Source organism: Pan troglodytes, chromosome 19 (assembly GCF_028858775.2).
Source record: "Pan troglodytes isolate AG18354 chromosome 19, NHGRI_mPanTro3-v2.0_pri, whole genome shotgun sequence".
Classification (NCBI taxonomy): Eukaryota; Metazoa; Chordata; class Mammalia; order Primates; family Hominidae; genus Pan; species Pan troglodytes.
The window spans coordinates 10646828-10665823 of NC_072417.2; the positions used below are offsets into that span (position 1 = coordinate 10646828).

At 54.1% G+C, this 18996-nt stretch overlaps 1 protein-coding gene across 1 annotated transcript in view; it reads right to left on the reverse strand.

Moving 5' to 3' along the window:
• Positions 1–8512, reverse strand: part of DOC2B (double C2 domain beta) — a 42624-nt gene extending 34112 nt beyond the window's left edge. Inside the window, exon 1 of the mRNA XM_016931100.4 lies at positions 7968–8512. Coding sequence (XP_016786589.2) covers positions 7968–8340 — 373 coding nt within the window. The 5' untranslated portion in view covers positions 8341–8512. The remainder of the gene's footprint in view (positions 1–7967) is intronic.
• Positions 8513–18996: the final 10484 nt, after the last annotated feature.

Sequence of the window (18996 nt, forward strand, 5' to 3'; positions counted from 1 at the left end):
TCCTCATACTGCTGCCCCCAAGTCTCTCAATGGCAGTGGTAACTCCCAAAAGCCGGGGGGGAGGGTGCAGCCATAATTGGGGGAGGTTGCAGCCATAATTGGGTGCAGCTGCCTCCCTCCCCGGGGGCAATCACTCATAGCAGCTGTGGCTTTCCATGCAGAAGCGGCTCCCAGCATGAAGGCCGAGGTGATGGTGGGGGCAGAGCTTGGAGATGATGGTGGGGGGCAGAGCTTGGGGGCAGTCCGCAGACAGCAAGATGCACATTCACAGATGGCTTCAGAAGCCCAGAGCCTGCTCCCAGGCTGCAGGGCTGGTCAAATGGTGTCACATTCCTTCATTATTTACCATGTGTTTACAACATGCCAGACTCTAGGGGATGGACATCTGTGAGGCAGAGTCCCTACCCGAAGGAAAGCACAGCCTAAGGGGAGGAACAAATGGAAATAATTTGCCGCAGTAGAGTCTGGTGAGCCGGGAGCCATGGGGAGCCCATGTGAATTGGGACCACCAGGGAAGGCTTCCTGGAGGAGGTGATGCTTCACCTGAGCCATGAGGGATGAGTAGGAGTTGGCCAATGGCAAAGAGGGGCTGGGGGAGGTGACGATTCCAACCACAGGCCAACCAGCAGGTGCGGGCTTAGTGGCTGGTGTGATCTGGGGATAAGGGAAGGCCAAACTTGAAAGACTGTGTTCTTCAGGCTCTGAGCTAGGCTCCCAACATGGATCTAGATCCAATTACGGCCACACCTGACCAGGCCCATCATTAACATCTCGTCTGCGGCTGCTTTCCTACTTCAGAAGCAGACCCTACGGCCTGCACAGCTGAAAATATTTACTATCCAGCCCTTCTTTATAGAACAAGTTTGCAGATCTCTGGGCGAGTGCTGGGCCCAGGCATAACAAAGTTTCTTGGGTCTGCAGGGAAATTGGCTAATGAAAGCCCACGAGTGTGGAGTGTCCTTTATTCTGAGCTGGTGATGGGAGTGGCATTTGTCTAGATTATCCCCTTCTAACACGGGTCAGGCACATGTCTCTGTCTTCGCAGCAGTGTGGGGTGCAAGACCTGCCCTCTGACATCAGTCTCCTCGGTTCAAATCCCAGCGTGCACTTCCCTGCTGTGTGGCCAGCTTATCTAACGTCTTTATGCCTCAGTTTACTCATCTGTGAAATGGAGACAACGATAGTATCCACCTCACCGCACAGTGTGCCTGCGGTGTAGGAGGTGCTCAGTAGATCATTACAGAAGGAGCAGATCCCTATGGTGAGTTTTCCAGCTAACAGTACTGGCTTCTCTAAGACCCATTCTGGAATGAAACTGTCCTCATTTGGCTCATTTCCCTCCCTGCCTTTGGGAACAGAACATACAAATAGTCACTTAAACTTTTCTGAATAACCTGAGTCATTGCTATGGCCACGATGACTCTTCCGTATGTCACGGTCATGGTCCAGAGGCAAAAGGGGACACGAAGCAACCCCTGCACCAGAGGGTCCCGGGTGGCCCTCTTTTCGGTTTTCTTCATTTTTCTGCCTCTTCCTTTGACATCAGCCTGAAACTCCTATTAGATTACTTGTCTGTGTTGGCGCAGACAGCTCTCACCTATTCAATAATTGTTTCTCCCATGAGACCAGGTGATGATACTTGTTGGAAGTGTGTGCAAACTAAGAGCCAACAGGCCTTGAGTGGCTGGTGTGGTGCTCATGCCTGTCATCCCAGCAGTTTGGGAGGCCGAAGCAGATGGATCACTTGAGCTCAGGAGTTCGAGACCAGCCTGGCCAACATGGCAACAAAAACTACAAAAATGGCCGGGTGTGGTGGCTCACGCCTATAATCCCAGCACTTTGGGAGGCTGAGGCGGGTGGATCACTTGAGCCCAGGATTTCAAGACCGGCCTGGCCAACATGGAAACACCCATTTCTACAAAAAATTCAAAAATAGCCGGGCATGGTGGCACATGCCTGTGGTCCCAGCTACTCGGGAGGCTGAGGTGGGAGGACCACTTGAGCCCAGGAAGTTGAGGCTACAGTGAGTGTGATTGTGCCACTGCATCCAACCTGGGCGACAGAGCGAGATCCTGTCTCAAAAAAATAAATAAATACTAGGTCTTGAGTGAAGCCTGAGGCACGTTCTCCTGAGCAGGGTATGTGTGCAGCAGCAATAGCTGTAGCTGGCCTTCAGCTGCCTGCATGCTAGCTGCCATCTCCACACCAGGCAGGTGAGGCTGCTGGAAGGGAGGTATATCCCACTGCTCCTGCAGCAATGAACACAGCCACAGCCCAAGATGCACCAATCTGTACTTTTGTAACAATATTCTCTGAAGCTGTTGGCTTTACATGATAGTAAATGGATCTGCTGTTCAGGTCAGGCCTACCTGGGGTTTGTTCCCCCAACGAATTAGCCCCCTGAGCACAGGGACCATGCCTTGGCCACACCTGTGAGACCAACAAACAGCAGATGCAGACACACATGGCTGGTCCATTCAAACCAACTTGCCCTCCAGGTGCTCCCAGGAGCTGGGATCTGGTATGACACCCAAGTGTAAAAATGCACATTCTGATTTCTGCCTGTTTCCCAACCCCAGAGAAGGACAGCCAGAAGACAGAGCGGCTGCCTGCTCCCCCTGGGACACCCAGCTCCTGGAGGGGAGAAGCCCCTGCACTGGCTCTACAGAAACCCCTGTCCAAGGAGGGCAGCGATCTTCTCCAACTGCCTGGGGGGATAACTGACACCTGTCACCACCTCCTGGGAAGGAACAGCACACCCAGTGTGTCACCAGGAAGGGACTGATGAATTTCTTTGAACTCCACTGGAAGGTCTGTAAGAAATGATAGTTTATAAATAGAAGCTCGGTCACAATTTTGAGAGGCTGGTGAAGCTCTCTTACGGAGCACATGGCCCAAACTCTTCATTTCCCTTTAGAGAAATGAGGCTCAGAGAGGGGAGGTGACCTGCTCAGCGTGGCCCAGCAGACCCAGGCACAGAATCTAGGCCTCTTCACTTCCATCCTGATAGTTTCTCCCTTAAAGCCTACTGGCTCCCAAGAAGTTTTTTTTTTTTTTTTTGAGACAGGGTCTTGTTCTGTTACCCAGGCTGGAGTACAGTGGTGCGATCACAGTTCAGCCTCCCAGGCTCAAACGATCCTCTCACCTCAGCCTCCCAAGTAGCTGGGACTACAGGCACCCACCACCATGCCCGGCTAATTTAAAAAATATATTTACAAAAAAAGAGACAGTGGTGTTGGTGGGGGGGGGGGGGTGCGGGGGGGTAGGTCTCACTACGTTGCTCAGGCTGGTCTTGAACTCCCGGGCTCAAGCAATCCTCCCGCCTTCACCTCCCAAAGTGCTGGGATTACAGGCACACACGGGCCACTCTGCCCTGGTCCAAAAAGCTTTTTTTTGGCCACTTTGTTTAGCTGAAATCTTAGGAGGATGCAACTAAGAAACAAAAAGAGAGAAAAGCAGAGTTGCTCTAGGGGAAGGAGAGTGGGGGCTCAGCCGCTGCCCTGGAGAGCCCTCCGAGTTGGAAAAGCACCTTGGGCTTGTGCTGGGCGTGAGGAGGGCCCTAAGGGCAGGAGAAGGTGCTTCTCTGTGACGCACAGTGCCCTGCCCTTGGAGCGCTCCAATCACATGACCCCACTGAAGTTTACGTCTTCGGAAAAATAATGAGGGTTGGTCACTAATGGGCCTTTGAGAGTTGTCACCCGCTTGTCGATAATTACAGAGCTTTAATGGGGCTAATTCAGAGAAAATCAAGCTCAAGCCCCTGTTGGCTCCTCTAGGGCCGAGCACCCCCTGCTTGGCTGATGCAGACCTGACAGCATCCTCATAACCTTGGTTTGCGCCTGGACTTTCCTGACACCCTTGGGAATAGGAAATCTGCCCTGATTTTTTTTTTTTTTTTTAAGAAAAATGTCAGGCTCTCAAATACTTTAAAAAACAAAACAAAACAACTGTGGCAAGGACCATAGAAAATCATCAAGCTTGTGTTGAAAGCATTTTATAGTTGGGGAAACAGCCATTCAGCCAGGCCGGCACTGCAGGGGGGACAGAGAGAAATGAGCCATCATCCCTGCTTCCCAGGAGCTTAGAGACGAGTGTTAAGATTTTTATAAACATCTTCATTCATCTGTTTTAAATTGTTGAAAGGTTCTCCATCAACTCCTGGACTCGGTTCAACCTCCTTGGTGTGGCATTCAAGACCTTGTGTGATATGACCGCTTTGGCCTCCTCATAGGTCTCTTCCCCTTCTTGGAGCCACTTGGCTCTACTGTTTTGCCTACACTGGGCTGAGTTTCTGACACTTCAGGACCTGTGTACACAGCTGTCCCTCTGTCAAGAGCACCTCCCTTTCCTCTTTTCCCTCTGTCAGCCCACCTCCTCCCTCCTCCCAGTCTTAGGGCTGAGCCCTCTCTGTGAGTGACCTCCGCCTGCCAGAGCTTTCCATCGGGGTTCTTGCCTCCCTGTCCCTCGCTGTGGGGTCACCTGTTTGTCTTGGTTTTGATGAACACCCTCAGGTCAGAGGTTGCCTCTCAGCATTCTTGTATCTCTGTGCCTAACACAGAGCCTGCCACATAGTTGGTGCTGTAACATCGAGTGCATTACAAATATCACAGGTCCAGGTAGAATGTGACCGGGGCCAAAGAGGTTCTGGGCTCAAAGGAAGGGGCACCACAGCCCATGGGGGCTGGAATATGCCCCCTAACACGGAGAACCTTTGTGGTGGACTCAACGCCTTGTCCTTGCTCCAGACCTGCACAGGCATCAGTCCTGACCCGGTCCTGGGTGAACCACACAGGGCAGGTTTAACACGGGCATGTGATCCAATTCTGGCCAATGAGACAAAAGGACAGGTCTCCTGGGGACTTCTGGGAGAGGTTTCCTCGCTCTTAAACTGAGACACGAGAAAAGGAATCGGTCCTTACCAATTCCTTACCCAGTCAAGGACCTTATTGTTACATGTGATGCCTGGACCTGCAGCAGCCACCTTGGACCTGAGGGTCCTGCTTGGCTGATGGAGACTGACAGCGTCATTCTGACCTTGGTTTGCACCTGAACCTTCCTCACCCAGACACCCTTAGGAATAGGAAACGGGCCTTGATTTTGCTCTACAAGGAAAAGCGCACAGCCACGAGCAAAGATGGACAGAACCATCACCCCTGACAGTGCTGAGGGGCTGCTGCATTGGTGCACCCTGGTGCAGCAAGACCTCAGCTGTCCTCATTGTTTAAGCCACTCTGAGTTGGTTATCTGTCACTTGCAACCCATGGCACTCTAGTGATTACAGCTTTGAAGAATGGACTGGGCTTCCACAGGTGGGTGCCGGGCAGGAGAGCCTCTCAGGTAGGGGCAGCGTGTGGGGTGTGTGGCCCACGGCCCACCTGGAGGGCAGCACGCCACAGAGGCCACCCTAGGAGAACTGGCAGGGCCGACACTGGGTCCTGCTCCTCATTGGGACATTCACTGCCTTTCCTCCCTGTCATCGCCCCTCTTCGAGATCTGCTGGGAACATGCGAGTTATGTGCTTGTGCTTTGACATGACTTAATAAAGGAAGGGCTTTAAAGAGCCAGGAGAAAAGGCTGAGTAAATAAACAGCACTTCACTCTCTGCCTTGGACAACAGAGCAACCGCCCTCATTTCTTTTTGTCAGAACAGAGATAATCCAATAATTAGGGCAGCAAATAGCATAACCCTGGCTAAAGCCGTAATGAACCATCTGGCTTGAATCATTGAGGCTTATTCTAGGGATCTGGTTGTCACAGCCCAGAGGGGGGCACCGCCTGGGGTACTGGGTGGAAGGCAGTCCCACCCCAGAACCTGTTCCCCCACCATGGACAAGAGCCAAGATTTCTGGGCTCCTGTGCCTAGGATGTTTGTCAGCCTCCCATAGGATCCAAGCCTAGGGTGGGGCCCCCCTCGAAGGGGGTGACAGGGGCCCAAGCTGGCCCTAGCTCAGTGGCACACCGTCCTCCTTAGCTCCTCTGAGCCCGTTTTCAGCATTTCTTTGGCATGTCCTGATAATACGGGTGTGGCCAGCCCACAGTTCAAGCTGGCAAAGCTGCATTCAGCTCTGCCCTGCACTGCTGACCCCATGTGAGTCTGGCCCCTGCACCGCATGTATCTCAGGCCAGGGGCCCAGCCCTGCTGCCAGGACATGCTCCCTGAAGGGCTGCTGAGCTGATGGATTGGAGATGGGGCTGGCTGGCCTGAGTCTCTAGCTTCCTGGTCCCCTCCTTGCTTTGTGGGTTCAGAGACAGCAAAAAAAAAAAAAAAAAAAAAAAAAAAAAGCCTCTTGGCCATTCACCATGCAGAGGGCCCTCTGTGGCACCAGGAGGGTGGCCTGAAGCTCTGCCCTCCCCTCTTACTTCCTTGGTGCAGCAGCAGAGATGCCGGAAATGGGAACAACTTTCCCATCCGTTCTTCTGGGGGAGGCTTTGGATTCAGGGCAGCCAAAGCAGTGACTTGGGTCCCACTCAGGGCCCACCCAGGGGATCACCAAGTCCAGGGTGAGCTTCGCACAGGGTGCCAGGGGCAGAGGGGAGGGTGGTGGATCTAGGGCACAGCCCTGAGGGCAAAAAACTCTTCCGACCCAATTTCCCCAAGCTGGCAGGAAAGTGGAGGGACAAGACTGCTCCCCAGCCCCCACGCCCCAGGGCAGGGCCTTCATATGCCAGGCGCTGGCCCGAGGGCCGTGGTCCAGGCCTCTAGAAAGTGCAAAGCAGGCAGTTTCCCCTACAGGGGCCCTGCTCTAACCGGCCACTGCTAATGGGCCTCCCCAGGTGGGGCGATGGGGGGGTCTGTGCCCCGGGGGCACTGGTAATCCCTACCTTCAGCTTCCGGTGGCACATTTGATGCTTGGGAAACTCCAGGCCCGCAGCCCACAGGCCCTGGTGAGTGCCCAAGCCAGGCGCAGACATCCCTGCTGCGCAGGGGAGGGGGCAGCACCAGCCCTGGAGAAGGGCCACATCCCGGGAAGGGCTGGGGTTTGACGCTGGTTTTCCAGGTCTCAGTGACAAGTCTGGAGCCACAGCTGAGCTAGGAGGGGGTTCTCACATGCCATCCCCACCCCGCGCAAACCGATTCCTCACTGGACTGCGACCTCTTCCGGCCTCGGTTTCCCAGCCAGTCCCGGCTCGGGCCGGACAGGCACCCTCGGGGACGGGAAAAGGCGCCAGGAGCGCCCACCGGCCGGGCCTCGGTCCCGGGACTCCGGCGCTCGCCTGCTCCCAGGGGCTCAGGGCGCAGTCCGGGAGGAGGGGGAGCGGGCCGGGGGGCCCTCTCTGCCCGGGGGCCGCGGGCGTAACAGGTGGGCGAAGGTGCGCGGCCCTGGCGAGGGCTGCGGCGGGGTCCGTGGACACCGGAGGAGGAAACGCCAAGGTTTTTCCAGAGGACAAGCGGCCCCGCGGTCCTCCTGGTCCTCTGCTCGCGCGCCAGCAAAGCAGCTGCGCTCTGCGGGCCGCCGGGCCCACGCGGGAGGCCGGGCCGCTCCCAGCCTCGGGCCCCTCCCCAGCTCGCCCCAGCCCCGACCCTCGGCCGCGAGGCCCCTCCCGGAGCGGCTGGCGAGCGGGCAGCGACCGCGCGGCCGGCAGCAACTGGTGTCTCCCCGGGACGCAGCGCCGCCCTTCCCGGGAACAAAAGCAGCCGCCCGCGCCGGAGCTCCGGGAGGGCGGACTGGCAGGGAGGGGGCGCGGCGCCGGCTCCGAGGAACCCGGCCCCGGAAATGGGACACCCCCAGGGGGTGCCCCCAAACTTCCCTCCTCTCCGGTCTGGGTCGGGGGAGGGCTCGAGGCCGGTGGGCAGGGCGCGGAGAGCGCACCGAGTGCGCCAGGGGCCCGCAAGCCCGCGGCGGGGTTGTGAACCGAGGGAGCGCGCGAGCGCGCGAGGGGCACCGGCGGAGGGAAGCCGCGAGGCCGTGGGGGGGCCAAGCCCGAGCCAGGGGAGGGGGCGCGAAGTCGGCGCGTTGGAAACTTACTGCAGTCGTCCGACTCGTAGCCGTCGGCGTCCGGCTCGTCCTCCGGCGGCTTGGCTGGCGGCCGCGCGGGGCTGGGACCCGGGCTGGGGCCCGGGCTGGAGCCGTAGGCTCCGAAGAGCTGGTCCACATCCTCGTCGACCTCGCGGGCGCCGTCGGAGGGGCTGCGGCGGCCGGCACCGGCCACAGCCGGGCGCGCGAGGGCGTCCGGGGGTGCAGCGGCTCGGGGCCCGGCGTCCGGGGGCAGGCCCCGCGGGAAGCGGGGGAAGTAGTCGGAGATCTGCTTGATGGGACGGATGGGGCCGGGGCACACGTCGATGGCCATATGCTCCTGGATGCTGATGGTCGCCTTCTCCCCGCGCCGCCGGAGGGTCATGCAGGCAGCGCCGCCCCGCCCCGGGCGCGGCCCGGCCCGGCGCGACCCCGGCCCGGGGGCGGCTCAGCAGGCCCGGCGGGGCGCGGCGGGGGCTGCGGGCATCGCCGGCCGCGCCCCCGGACGGCCCTGCCTTGGCTGCTGCCCGCTCCGCTGCGGACGGCGCGAGCGAGTGCCAGAGGCCGGCAGGCAGGGGGCGGGCCCAGCCCGCGTCACCCGGCAGCAACCAAGCAGGGTGAGTGTGCGGGCTGCGCGGGCGGCGCGGAGCGGAGGGAGCCGCGCGGCGCCACACTCACTCGCACTCGCACTCACACCGGCGTGCACGCCGGCCCGGGACCCCGCGCGCGCACACTCGCGGCCAGGCAGGGCCGCCGGGCGCCTTCCGCTCATGCACGCCCGCGGCACAAGCTGGGAGTCAGCCGGGCAGGGACCCGCAGGACGCGCACCCACACGTTCCCGCGCGTGCCAGCCCACGCTGGGCTCCGCTCGCTCTCTCGGGACACACGCAGGTGTGCAAGTGCACACATGCGTGTGCAGAGACACGTGGTGGAAGCATCCGCTCGCTCACACCGTAGGTCACACACGCAAACGTCTGCATGCGCACACGGTTGGTTTAGGAAGCTGTGACACAGTACACCCCCAATGCACAGGCGCGCACACCTAATGGAGCACACACACAGGTGATCAAGGGCACCCAGGGCACAGGCTTCCATACCCCCAAGCACCCCTAACAAGATGCACAAACATGAGCCCATAGAAGTGATCAGGGGACCCTGGGCACAACTCCTTCTCTCCTCCCCCTCTAGCAGGACGTGGAGTCACACTCCTAGCGTGTAGGGACAGGCTGCCTACACACGGGCAGGACATGTACACGCTCAACCGCACAAGGACACCGGGGCTCAGTCTGTGCACACATATTCCCAGGTCACATACAACACAGCACTCTAACCTCGGCTCAGTCCCTCACTTGGTCAGTGAGTAGAGTCTGAAGGACCCCCCGGGGCAGGGTGGCTGAGAACCTGCACAGGGCCTGGTCAGGAGGGGGTGAGGGCAGGGCCTGGGCGGTGAGTGACGCAATAAGGCTGGGCGGCACCCTCCCCCCACCCCCACTGCTACTCTAGGCCTCCCACACGGTCAGATCACTAAACAAATCCCAGAGGGCCCAGCCCTGGCTGTCCGGCTTTCCGGGACCAGAGCTCTGTTGGGAACTGCTGCTGCTTGGACAGGTGTGTTCCCGGAAAGCCCTGGGCATGGATGGAATCCTGTTTACCCTCTGGTTTCCACTGACGTGTAAGACACTTAGCTTCTTAGCGGGTGCCTTTGGTGCATCTGAATCAGGGGCTCCAAGCCTCTCTTGTTCCCCCACCATAACCCCTGCAGAGTGATGGGGAGCAGAGGAAAGAGAGGCAAAGCCTTGCCCTGTGGCTTCCAGCTGCACAGTTCTGGCAGGCTATTTGACCTCTTTGAGCCTCGGTTTCCTCATCTATGAAGTGAGGCTATTTCCAACTGCACAGCATTGTGGCAAGGCCCCGTCCAGCACAGACAGGTAAGAGGTGCTCAGCTGGCTTTCCCTTCTCCCTTCCTTTGGAAAGACAAGACTCGTGGTGAGAAGTGATGAGAAATTCATGTTTTGTGGTGAGTTCTGAACTGGGTGGTGGCGGGCACTACCGGCCTTTGAAAACACTGGAGAAACACATGGCATATGTTGTACTGCGCCAAGAACATTCACAGCTGTCATCTCATTGATTCCTTAAACCACCCCACTATGTAGGCAGGGCCTGCTGTTCCCATTTCACAGGGGAGGAAATTAGTGCTCAGGCACAAGGATGTGTCCAGGGTGACTGCTGGCTGGCAGCAGAGCTGCGATGAGAGCCCAGTGTCCTGACTGTTCGATGCTTCCACTTTCCCTCCCTTCTCCCTTTCCTCCCCTCCACTACAGAGCTCAGGGGCTCAGAGCAGAGTTGGAAACACAGGTAAAACCTCGTTCCCAAAGCTCATCCTGAGGCTTCTTGGACAGGGGAAGCCCAAACTGAGGAGGAGGGGAAGAAGGGAAAACAAGGAGGAGGAAGAGGAGGACGGGAGGAGGCCAAGAGCCTCAGGGGTTACAGTGGGAATGAACCGGCCGGGGTTCCCTAAAGATAGTCTGAGGTCCTGGTGGGAGAAATATTCAGCCTTCCAAGAGCCAAAGGCCAAGGAAAGGACAGAAGAGCCTGGAAGGGCAGCCTGGCACAGAGGGGTTCTCATTTCCAGGAATGCTTAAGGGGATTAATCCTTAAATAGGCACAGAGTGACTTTTTCTGTGCCAGAGGTGGCTGCATCACAAAATGATTACATAATGACGCAGGTATTAAAATACAGACGCTGAACTGTCATTTTATCATTCCTTTACTAAGGAGCTGGAGGGTGTCGTCATCATCTTACAGATGGGGAAACTGAGGCTGCGGGAGGTCAAGTGACTAGCAAGAGGCAGACTGGAGATGAGACCTGGACGTCCTGACCGCTGAGCCTGCCAAGGCCCTGTACCTGTGTTCACCGAGAGCTGGCCGCTCCCTCCTGGCCTCTTGTCCTGTGGGTCTGGTTTTTGGAGGATCGGCTCACGGCTCTTGGCTCTGCAGGAGCTGGCTCTTGGGGAGGGCTTTGAAGAAGTCAGGTGGAGGGCCCAGCCTCCTAAGCATGGAGCCAGGGAACCCAAGGATGCCCACTGGAGAAACACATGGCATGTTGGGGTCTACCCTTTGGCAGGTGGCAGAGTTGAAATCCACTCTAGGCCTGAATTTGCCCAGCTCTGAGCCCAGCTGAAATGGGGTAGGGCCTCCCCAAGGGATAGAAGTGGATAGAAGTGGTGTTATCTGGGCAAGTGTCCACTTTCTAGAAAGAGCATAGATCAGGGAGTAGGCAGACGTAGAGTCAAAAGTCAGGTGTGCCTCCTCCTAAGCGTGCCGGACTTTGGGCAAGTTGTTTAACTTAGGCCCTGGGTCTCATCTGCAATGGGGGAGAATAAGAACAACCTTGTGTGAGTTAAAAGTGAGGATGGGTATACAGTGCTTAGCACAGTGCCCAGTGTGCAACTGGCACTCAGGGAATTGTGATTCTGTTGCCCCTGCCTTCCTGGTGCAAACCGTCCCATTGCAAAACTTCCTGGTGCAAATCGTCGTGGTGCAAACCTTCCTGGTGCAAATCGTCGTGGTGCAAACCTTCCTGGTGCAAAAATCATCGTGGTGCAAACCTTCCTGGTGCAAACCGTCCCAGTGCAAAACTTCCTGGTGCAAATCGTCCTGGTGCAAACCTTCCTGGTGCAAACCGTCCCAGTGCAAAACTTCCTGGTGCAAATCGTCCTGGTGCAAACCTTCCTGATGCAAACTGTCATTGCACTCCCAGTGCCTGCCTTGATTTCTCTACCAGTGACATGTGGTTGGCTGCTCCCTGTCTGCTGCCAGGACCAGGTGAGAAATGGATGCACTTGCCAAGGCTGGGCGCTGGCTGGCATGTGTGGGCATCTCTAAGCAGTTGGATATGTCCAAAGGCTCATCAATCATGTTGCCTTCCATTCCCCATGCTGAGGTGGGCAGCTGGGCAGCTGGACCAGCCTCCGGCAAAGTTAAGTGGATGGAGTCTGCCCTTGGTCACAGCCCTCAGAAGCCCTGTGCCCTTGCCTCTCTGCCTTCTGCTTTTCCCAACAAGCTTCTGAGCTTTCTCCCAACTCCCCACAGACCCTCTCAAAGGCTCCTGTCAAATGAGATACAGTGGGTTCTTTAAAAAATGGTCCAGGTATCTGTAGCACTAGCATGTCTATTTACTTTGTCACTGAGGCTGGAGTGCAGTGGTGCGATCATGGCTCACTGCAACCTCGACCTCCCGAGGCGCAAGTGATCTTCCCAACTCAGCCTCTCAAGTATCTGGGACCAAATGCATGCACCACCATCCCCAGCTAATTTTTAAAATTTTTGTAGAGGCGGGGTCTTGCCATGTTACCCTGGCTAGTCTCAAACTCCTGGCTTTAAATGATTTTCCTGCCCTGGCCTCTCAAAATGCTGAGATTACAAGCGTGAGTCGCCACACCCAGCCCAGGATGTCTATCAATAATGCAGATTCCAGGCCCCCATCTCACACCCACTGACTCAGAATATGTGTGTGCACACTCAGGATGCATCTTAACAAGTGCCCCTGATGATTCTGGTGCACAGTGAAGGTTGAGACTTGCTGGGTTAGAGGGTGCTAATGGTTTAACGGTGATTTCCAACCTGCTGGGCTGCCTCTATACTGTTCACATGTGTAACATATGCCCATCAGTGACATCTCTCAATATTTAGTGATTCTTCACTGGGGAAGTGAGTGCCTAACCCAAGGCAGGTGTTGGAATTTCCAGAGAGGTTTGGCAAAGCCACAGTGGGGAGTCTGATCTCCTCCTGTTTGGGTATTCTGACCTCTTTCCCGGTGGAGAAGTGTTGGGAGCAGGCCCCCCAAAATCTAGCCATAAACTGGCCCCAAAACTGGCCATAAACAAAACCTCTGCAGCACTGTGACATGTTCATAATGGCCCTAACGCCTCCGCTGGAAGGTTGTGGGTTTACTGGAATGAGGGCAAGGAACACCCGGCCCGCCCAGGACGGAAAACCCCTTAAAGGCGTTCTTAAGCCACAAACAATACCGTGAGTGATCTGTGCCTTAAGAACATGCTCCTGCTGCAGTTAACCAGCCCAACCTATTCCTTTAATTCAGCCCATCCCTTTGTTTCCCATAAGGGATACTTTTAGTTAATTTAATGTCTATAGAAACAATGCCAATGACTGGTTTGCTGTTAATAAATATGTGCGTAAATCTTTGTTTGGGGCTCTCAGCTCTGAAGGCTATGAGACCCCTGATTTCCCACTTCACACTTCTATATTTCTGTGTGTGTGTCTTTAATTCCTCTAGCGCTGCTGGGTTAGGGTCTCCCCGACCAAGCTGGTCTCGGCAGAGAAGGACCAGTTAATGGCTCTTCTTAGAGTAGGTAACGTGTGTTTTTGAGGAAATGCCCTCTGTGCAGCACTTGGCTGGATGTTCCTTGGTTGGCATCTTGGCTGGTGTCCATGTGCCCGGAGAAGAAGGGCCCTCTCTGACCCAGGCCTAACATGTGTCCCCCGTTTCCACCCTTCCCTGATAACCGGAGGAGATCTTGTCCTGCTGTACTAATAGAACGTTCTCTGTATTAACAGAAAATTTTAACCCAACAGAGGCGCTTGGATGGAGGAAATCCAAACGATGTTGCTGGTTGACGGAGAGGGGCATTCCAAGGTCTCTTGTCCATTCATTTATTCATGAAGCCACATTTCAACAAATATTTATTGTGCACCTGCCCTGTAACAGGCCCCGAGCTGTGATCTGTAGGGGGCCCAGTGATAAATGAAGCCCATTTTTCTTTAGATTCCAGATGATGGAGGGGAAGTCAGGAAGGGAGGTAGGAACCACCACTCTAGGGGTCCCCTGCCTCCTTCTTGGCATACGCTATGGCCTCGGCATGGAGAGCATGATGGAGCACTGATGCCAGCAAGTCAGCTCAACATTTGCAATATAGCGTGTGGCTGCTTAGAGGCCAACTTGATATATTAAGTGATATTAAAAATGCAGCCTATTTCTGATAATTTATTATGCGCATTCTCATAAACACATTACACTCGTCACAGTACATTTACGAGCACCAGGCCTACCAGTGGGGAAAAGTTAACACCTACCTAATGATGTTGTTTTGCAGATGTCAGATGCTCTGGTGCTGCAGTGATGGGCTCAATGGTGCAAAGAAATGTGAGTCTTTCTTCTATCCTGGGACACCAGAAGGCTGCCCAGGGCTGGGCGGAAGAACCAGGCTCTCTCCCTCCACACTGCCAAGGTCTGTGCTGTGGGATTGGAAAGAGGCCGGGTGAGAGGCTCCCCTGCCAGGAGAGACTTAGCCCAGGATCAGGTTGCCTAAGGCAAGAGATTAGATGTCACAGAGGGATAATGCTGAATCCTCTGGGGAAGCTCTAGAAATGACCTCTGGGAGAAAGAGGGGCAGAGCCTGAGGCTTATATCACAGCACAGACCAGCCTCCCTCCCACAGGCCTGGGGACCACTAGAGCCCAGGGTCTTCATGACTGAAGTGAACATCTCAGCATTATACATGAATTAGAATGAGTAGAAACTCTAACTAGCCCAGGGCTGGTGGAAACCCAGGGCCAACAGCCACAAATGTTCCCTCCAATCGCTTTGAATTCATGATGCAATTCAAAGGAATTAACAATGCAAGTGGTAGCTTTCAATGATAACGTGTTCCACTTTTTGTGTTTGAGACAGAGTCTCACTCTGTTGCCCAGGCTGAAGTGCAATGGCACGATCTCGGTTCACTGCCACCTCCACCTCCCAGGTTCAAGCAATTTTCCTGCCTCAGCCTCCTGAGTAGCTGGGACTACAGGTGACTGCCACCATGCTTGGCAGGCGTAGTTCTTTGTATTTTTAGTAGAGATGGGGTTTCACCATGTTGGCCACGCTGGTCTTGAATTCCTGACCTCAGGTGATCTGCCCGCCTCAGTCTCCCACAGTGCTGGGATTACAGGTGTGAACCACCACACCTGGCACCCCCCGCCTTTTTTTTTTTTTTTTTTTTAGAGACTGGACCTTGCTTTGTTACCCAGGCTGGAATGCCGTGGAGTGATCATGGCTCACTGCAGTCTTGAACTCCTGGGCTCACGTGATCCTCCCATCTCAGCCTCCTCAATAGCCAGAACCACAGATATGCACCACCATGTCCAGTTAATCTTTTTATGTTTTATTTTTTAAAGATGGGTCTTGCTATGTTGCCCAGGCTTACATGAACTGAGTTTTACATTTACTACAAATGTGTGTACCTATAAACAATATATGGTATTGTTTTGCAAGCTTTAAAACTTTGTAAAAATGGCATCATACTATACATAACCTCATTAAACTCATTTTTGACTTATTATTGTTTGTGAAGTTTTTTCCTGTAGATGCATCTAGCTATAGTGTGTTTTTATTGCTGTCTACTGTTCCACTATGTGAATACGCCATAATTTATTTCTCTTTTCTCCTATTGTTGAACATTTAAGCTGGTTCCTATGCGTGGCTATCATCAACATGCTGCAATGGCTATTCCTGTTTCCTGGTCTGTATATGGGATTTCTTTTTTTGAGACAGGGTCTCACTCTATTGCCCAGGCTAAAGTTCAGTCGTACCATCTCGGCACACTACAGCCTCAACCTCCCTGGGCTCAGGCGATCCTCCCACCTCAGCCTCCCGAGTAGCTGGGACTGCAGGCGCATACCACCACATCTGGCTAATTTTTATAATTTTTGTAGAGAAAGGGTTTGCCAGGTTGCCCAGGCTAGTCTGAAACTCCTGAGCTCAAGTGATCTTCCCACCTCAGCCTCACAAAGTGCTGGGATTACAGGCGTGTGCCACCACACCTGGCCAGGGAGAGTTTCTTTAGAGTTTCTTGGATAGGAAATTTGCTGGGCCTAGGGTCTGTATATCTTTGCCTTGACTAGAGAGTGCCTAGCTGCTCCCCAAACTGGTTAGAACCACGGCCATTCTCACCAACCATCTGTAACAGTGCCAGTTCCTCCTTGTCCTTGTCAACACTTGGTATTGCCAGACTTGAATTTTTGCTAGTCTGGTAGGTTTTTTTTATGTTTAATTAGTTCTCCTTGCTAACTAGTGCTACTTCATTTCTGCTGCTAAGGGTGGGCATGTGCTGTCAATAGATAAATGCAACAGATTAAAAATTGAAGAGCTTCCATCAATAAGGGATTGGCTAAATACAGTATGCCCCACCTGTGCAATAGAATACTGCACAATCATTAACAAAGATGAGTGTGCTGATATGGAGGAGATATTGATATTCTGATGTACTAAATATCTTTTCATCTCCCAGATTTATTGTTACAAAGCGAGAGGCATAAAAAGCATATTCCCTTTGTAAATAAATGAAAAGATATGTATACACATGCGTATTTGTATGTATATGCACAGAATACCTCTGAAAGAATGAACAGGAAACTGGTAACAACAGTTCATCTGGGAAGAGCACTAGAGGACAGGGAAACTTTTTTGTTCTGTGAATTCTTACCACACATGTGTATTAGCCTGTTGGAAAAAATTAGCCCTAGAATAGGCAAATTCGTAGAGACTGAAAGTAGAATAGAGGTTGCCAGAGGTTTTGGGGTAGAGAATAGGGGGTTTTTATTTGATAGATGCATTTTCTGTTTGAGATGATGAGAGAGTTCTGAAATGGATAGTGGTGATGGTTGTACAACATTGTGATTGTACTTAATGCCACTCAACTGTACACTTAAAAGCGGTTGAAATGGGCTGGGCATGGTGGCTCACACCTGGAATCCCAGCGCTTCGGGAAGCCAAGGTGGGCAGATCACCTGAGGTCAGGAGTTCACGACCAGCCTGACCAACATGGTGAAACCCTGTCTCTACTAAAAATACAAAAATTAGCTGGGCGTGGTGGTGGTCGCCTATAATCCCAGCTACTCAGGAGGCTGAGGCAGGAGAATTGCTTGAACCTGGGAGGTGGAGGTTGCAGTGAGCCAAGATCACGCCACTGTACTCCAGCCTGGGCAACAGAAGACAGACCGCATCTCAAAAAATAAAAAATGTTGAAATGGCCTGGCACAATGGTTCACACCTGTAATCCCAGCCCTCAGGGATGCCAAGGCAAGAGGATCACTTGAGCCCAGGAGTTTGAGACCAGCCTGGGAAAGATGGTGAGACTCTGTCTCTACAAAATGTTTTTTAAAAATTAGCTGGGTGCAGTGGTGCACACCCTGTGGTCCCAGCTGCTGGGGAGGCTGAGGCAGGAGGATTGCTTGAGCCTAGGTTGTGGTCCCAGCTGCTGGGGAGGCTGAGGCGGGAGGATTGCTTGAGCCTAGGAGGTTGAGGCTGCAGTGAATCATGTTCTCAGCACTGCACTCCAGTCTGGGCAACACAGTGAGACCCTATCTCAAAAAAAAAAGAAGGAAAGAAAGAAGGAAGGAAGGAAAGAAAAGAAAGAAAGAGAAAGAGAGAGAGAAAAAGAAGAAAGAAGAGAAAGAAAGAAAAGAGAGAAAGAAAGAAAGGAAGGAAGGAAAGAAAGAAAGAGAAAAGACCAAGTACAGTGACTCACACCTGTAATCCCAGCACTTTGGGAGGCCAAAGTGGGAGGATCGCTTGAGGCCAGGGATTCGAGACCAGCCTGGGCAACACAGTGAGACCCCATCACTACAAAAAATAAAAAAAAAAGGAGTGGGGTGTGGTAGCATGCACCCCTAGTCCCAGCTACTCAGGAGGAGTGGGGAGGATCCCTTGAACTAGGGAGATCGAGACTGCAGTGAGCCATTACTGCACCATTGTATACCAGCCTGGGTGACAGAGCAAGACCCCATCTCAAAAAAAAAAAAAAAAGGAAAAGAAAAGAAAAGAAAAATGGTTGGAATGGTATTATATCTTAGGTTATGTCTATTTTACCACACTAAAAAAAGCAGATAAAAATAAGCTCACAATAAACAAATTTAAATTGCACCGAGGGGGAGCACTTGGTCCATGAGCAGCTTCCTCATGCTCCCCTGGAGAGCAACCCTGACCCCTCTCCCAGCCCCTAATCTGTGCATCTCTGCCTGCCTGGAACCTTCTGGGGCTCCCAGGGTCTGGGGAACAGTTCGAAGACCACTGAGCCTAAGGAAAACCCCAGCTGGCATTACCTTAACTTTCATCACTTATGAATCAGCTTCCCAACTGGAACCTGCACTATTATTTACTTAGTACTTTTCTTTAAACAGACTTACTTAAAAATCCCTTAAGTACCCAGGTTAGCTTTGTCCTAACAATAATATCAATGATGGGAATTGATGTGCTGATTACGTCTCTCTATGGCACATTGAAATAAACATATAATTATTAGAGTAAAATAGGGTGTGTTACGTCAGTGAGGGTTAAGCAAATGGCCAAGGTCTCATCACTAGAAAGAAGCAGAGGCTGGCCCTGAGGCTTGGCAGTCCGGCTCCAGAATTGACACCCTTGACCACTGTCACCTACCCCTGGCCTGTGACAGTTACCTGTTCCCCTGCCCCCGTGACAGTTTCCTGTTCCCCTGCCCCCGCGACAGTCACCTGTTCCCCTGCCCCCGCGACAGTCACCTGTTCCCCTGCCCCCACGACAGTCACCTGTTCCGCTGCCCCTGTGACAGTCACCTGTTCCCCTGCCCCCATGACAGTCACCTGTTCCCCTGCCCCCGTGACAGTCACCTGTTCCCCTGCCCCCGTGACAAGTTACCTGTTCCCCTGCCCCCGCGACAGTCACCTGTTCCCCTGCCCCCGTGACAGTCACCTGTTCCCCTGCCCCCGTGACAAGTTACCTGTTCCCCTGCCCCCGTGACAGTTACCTGTTCCCCTGCCCCCGTGACAGTTACCTGTTCCCCTGCCCCCGTCACAGTTACCTGTTCCCCTGCCCCCGTCACAGTTACCTGTTCCCCGGCCGGTGACAGTTACCTGTTCCCCTGCCCCTGTGACAGTTACCTGTTCCCCTGCCCCCGTGACAGTTACCTGTCCCCTGCCCCCATGAAGGGGCATGCTTGCCCAACATGTTAAGGCTGCAGGTGGCAGAGCATAGTTCTTTGTGGGTGAGGAGGGAGGGCGAGCTGAG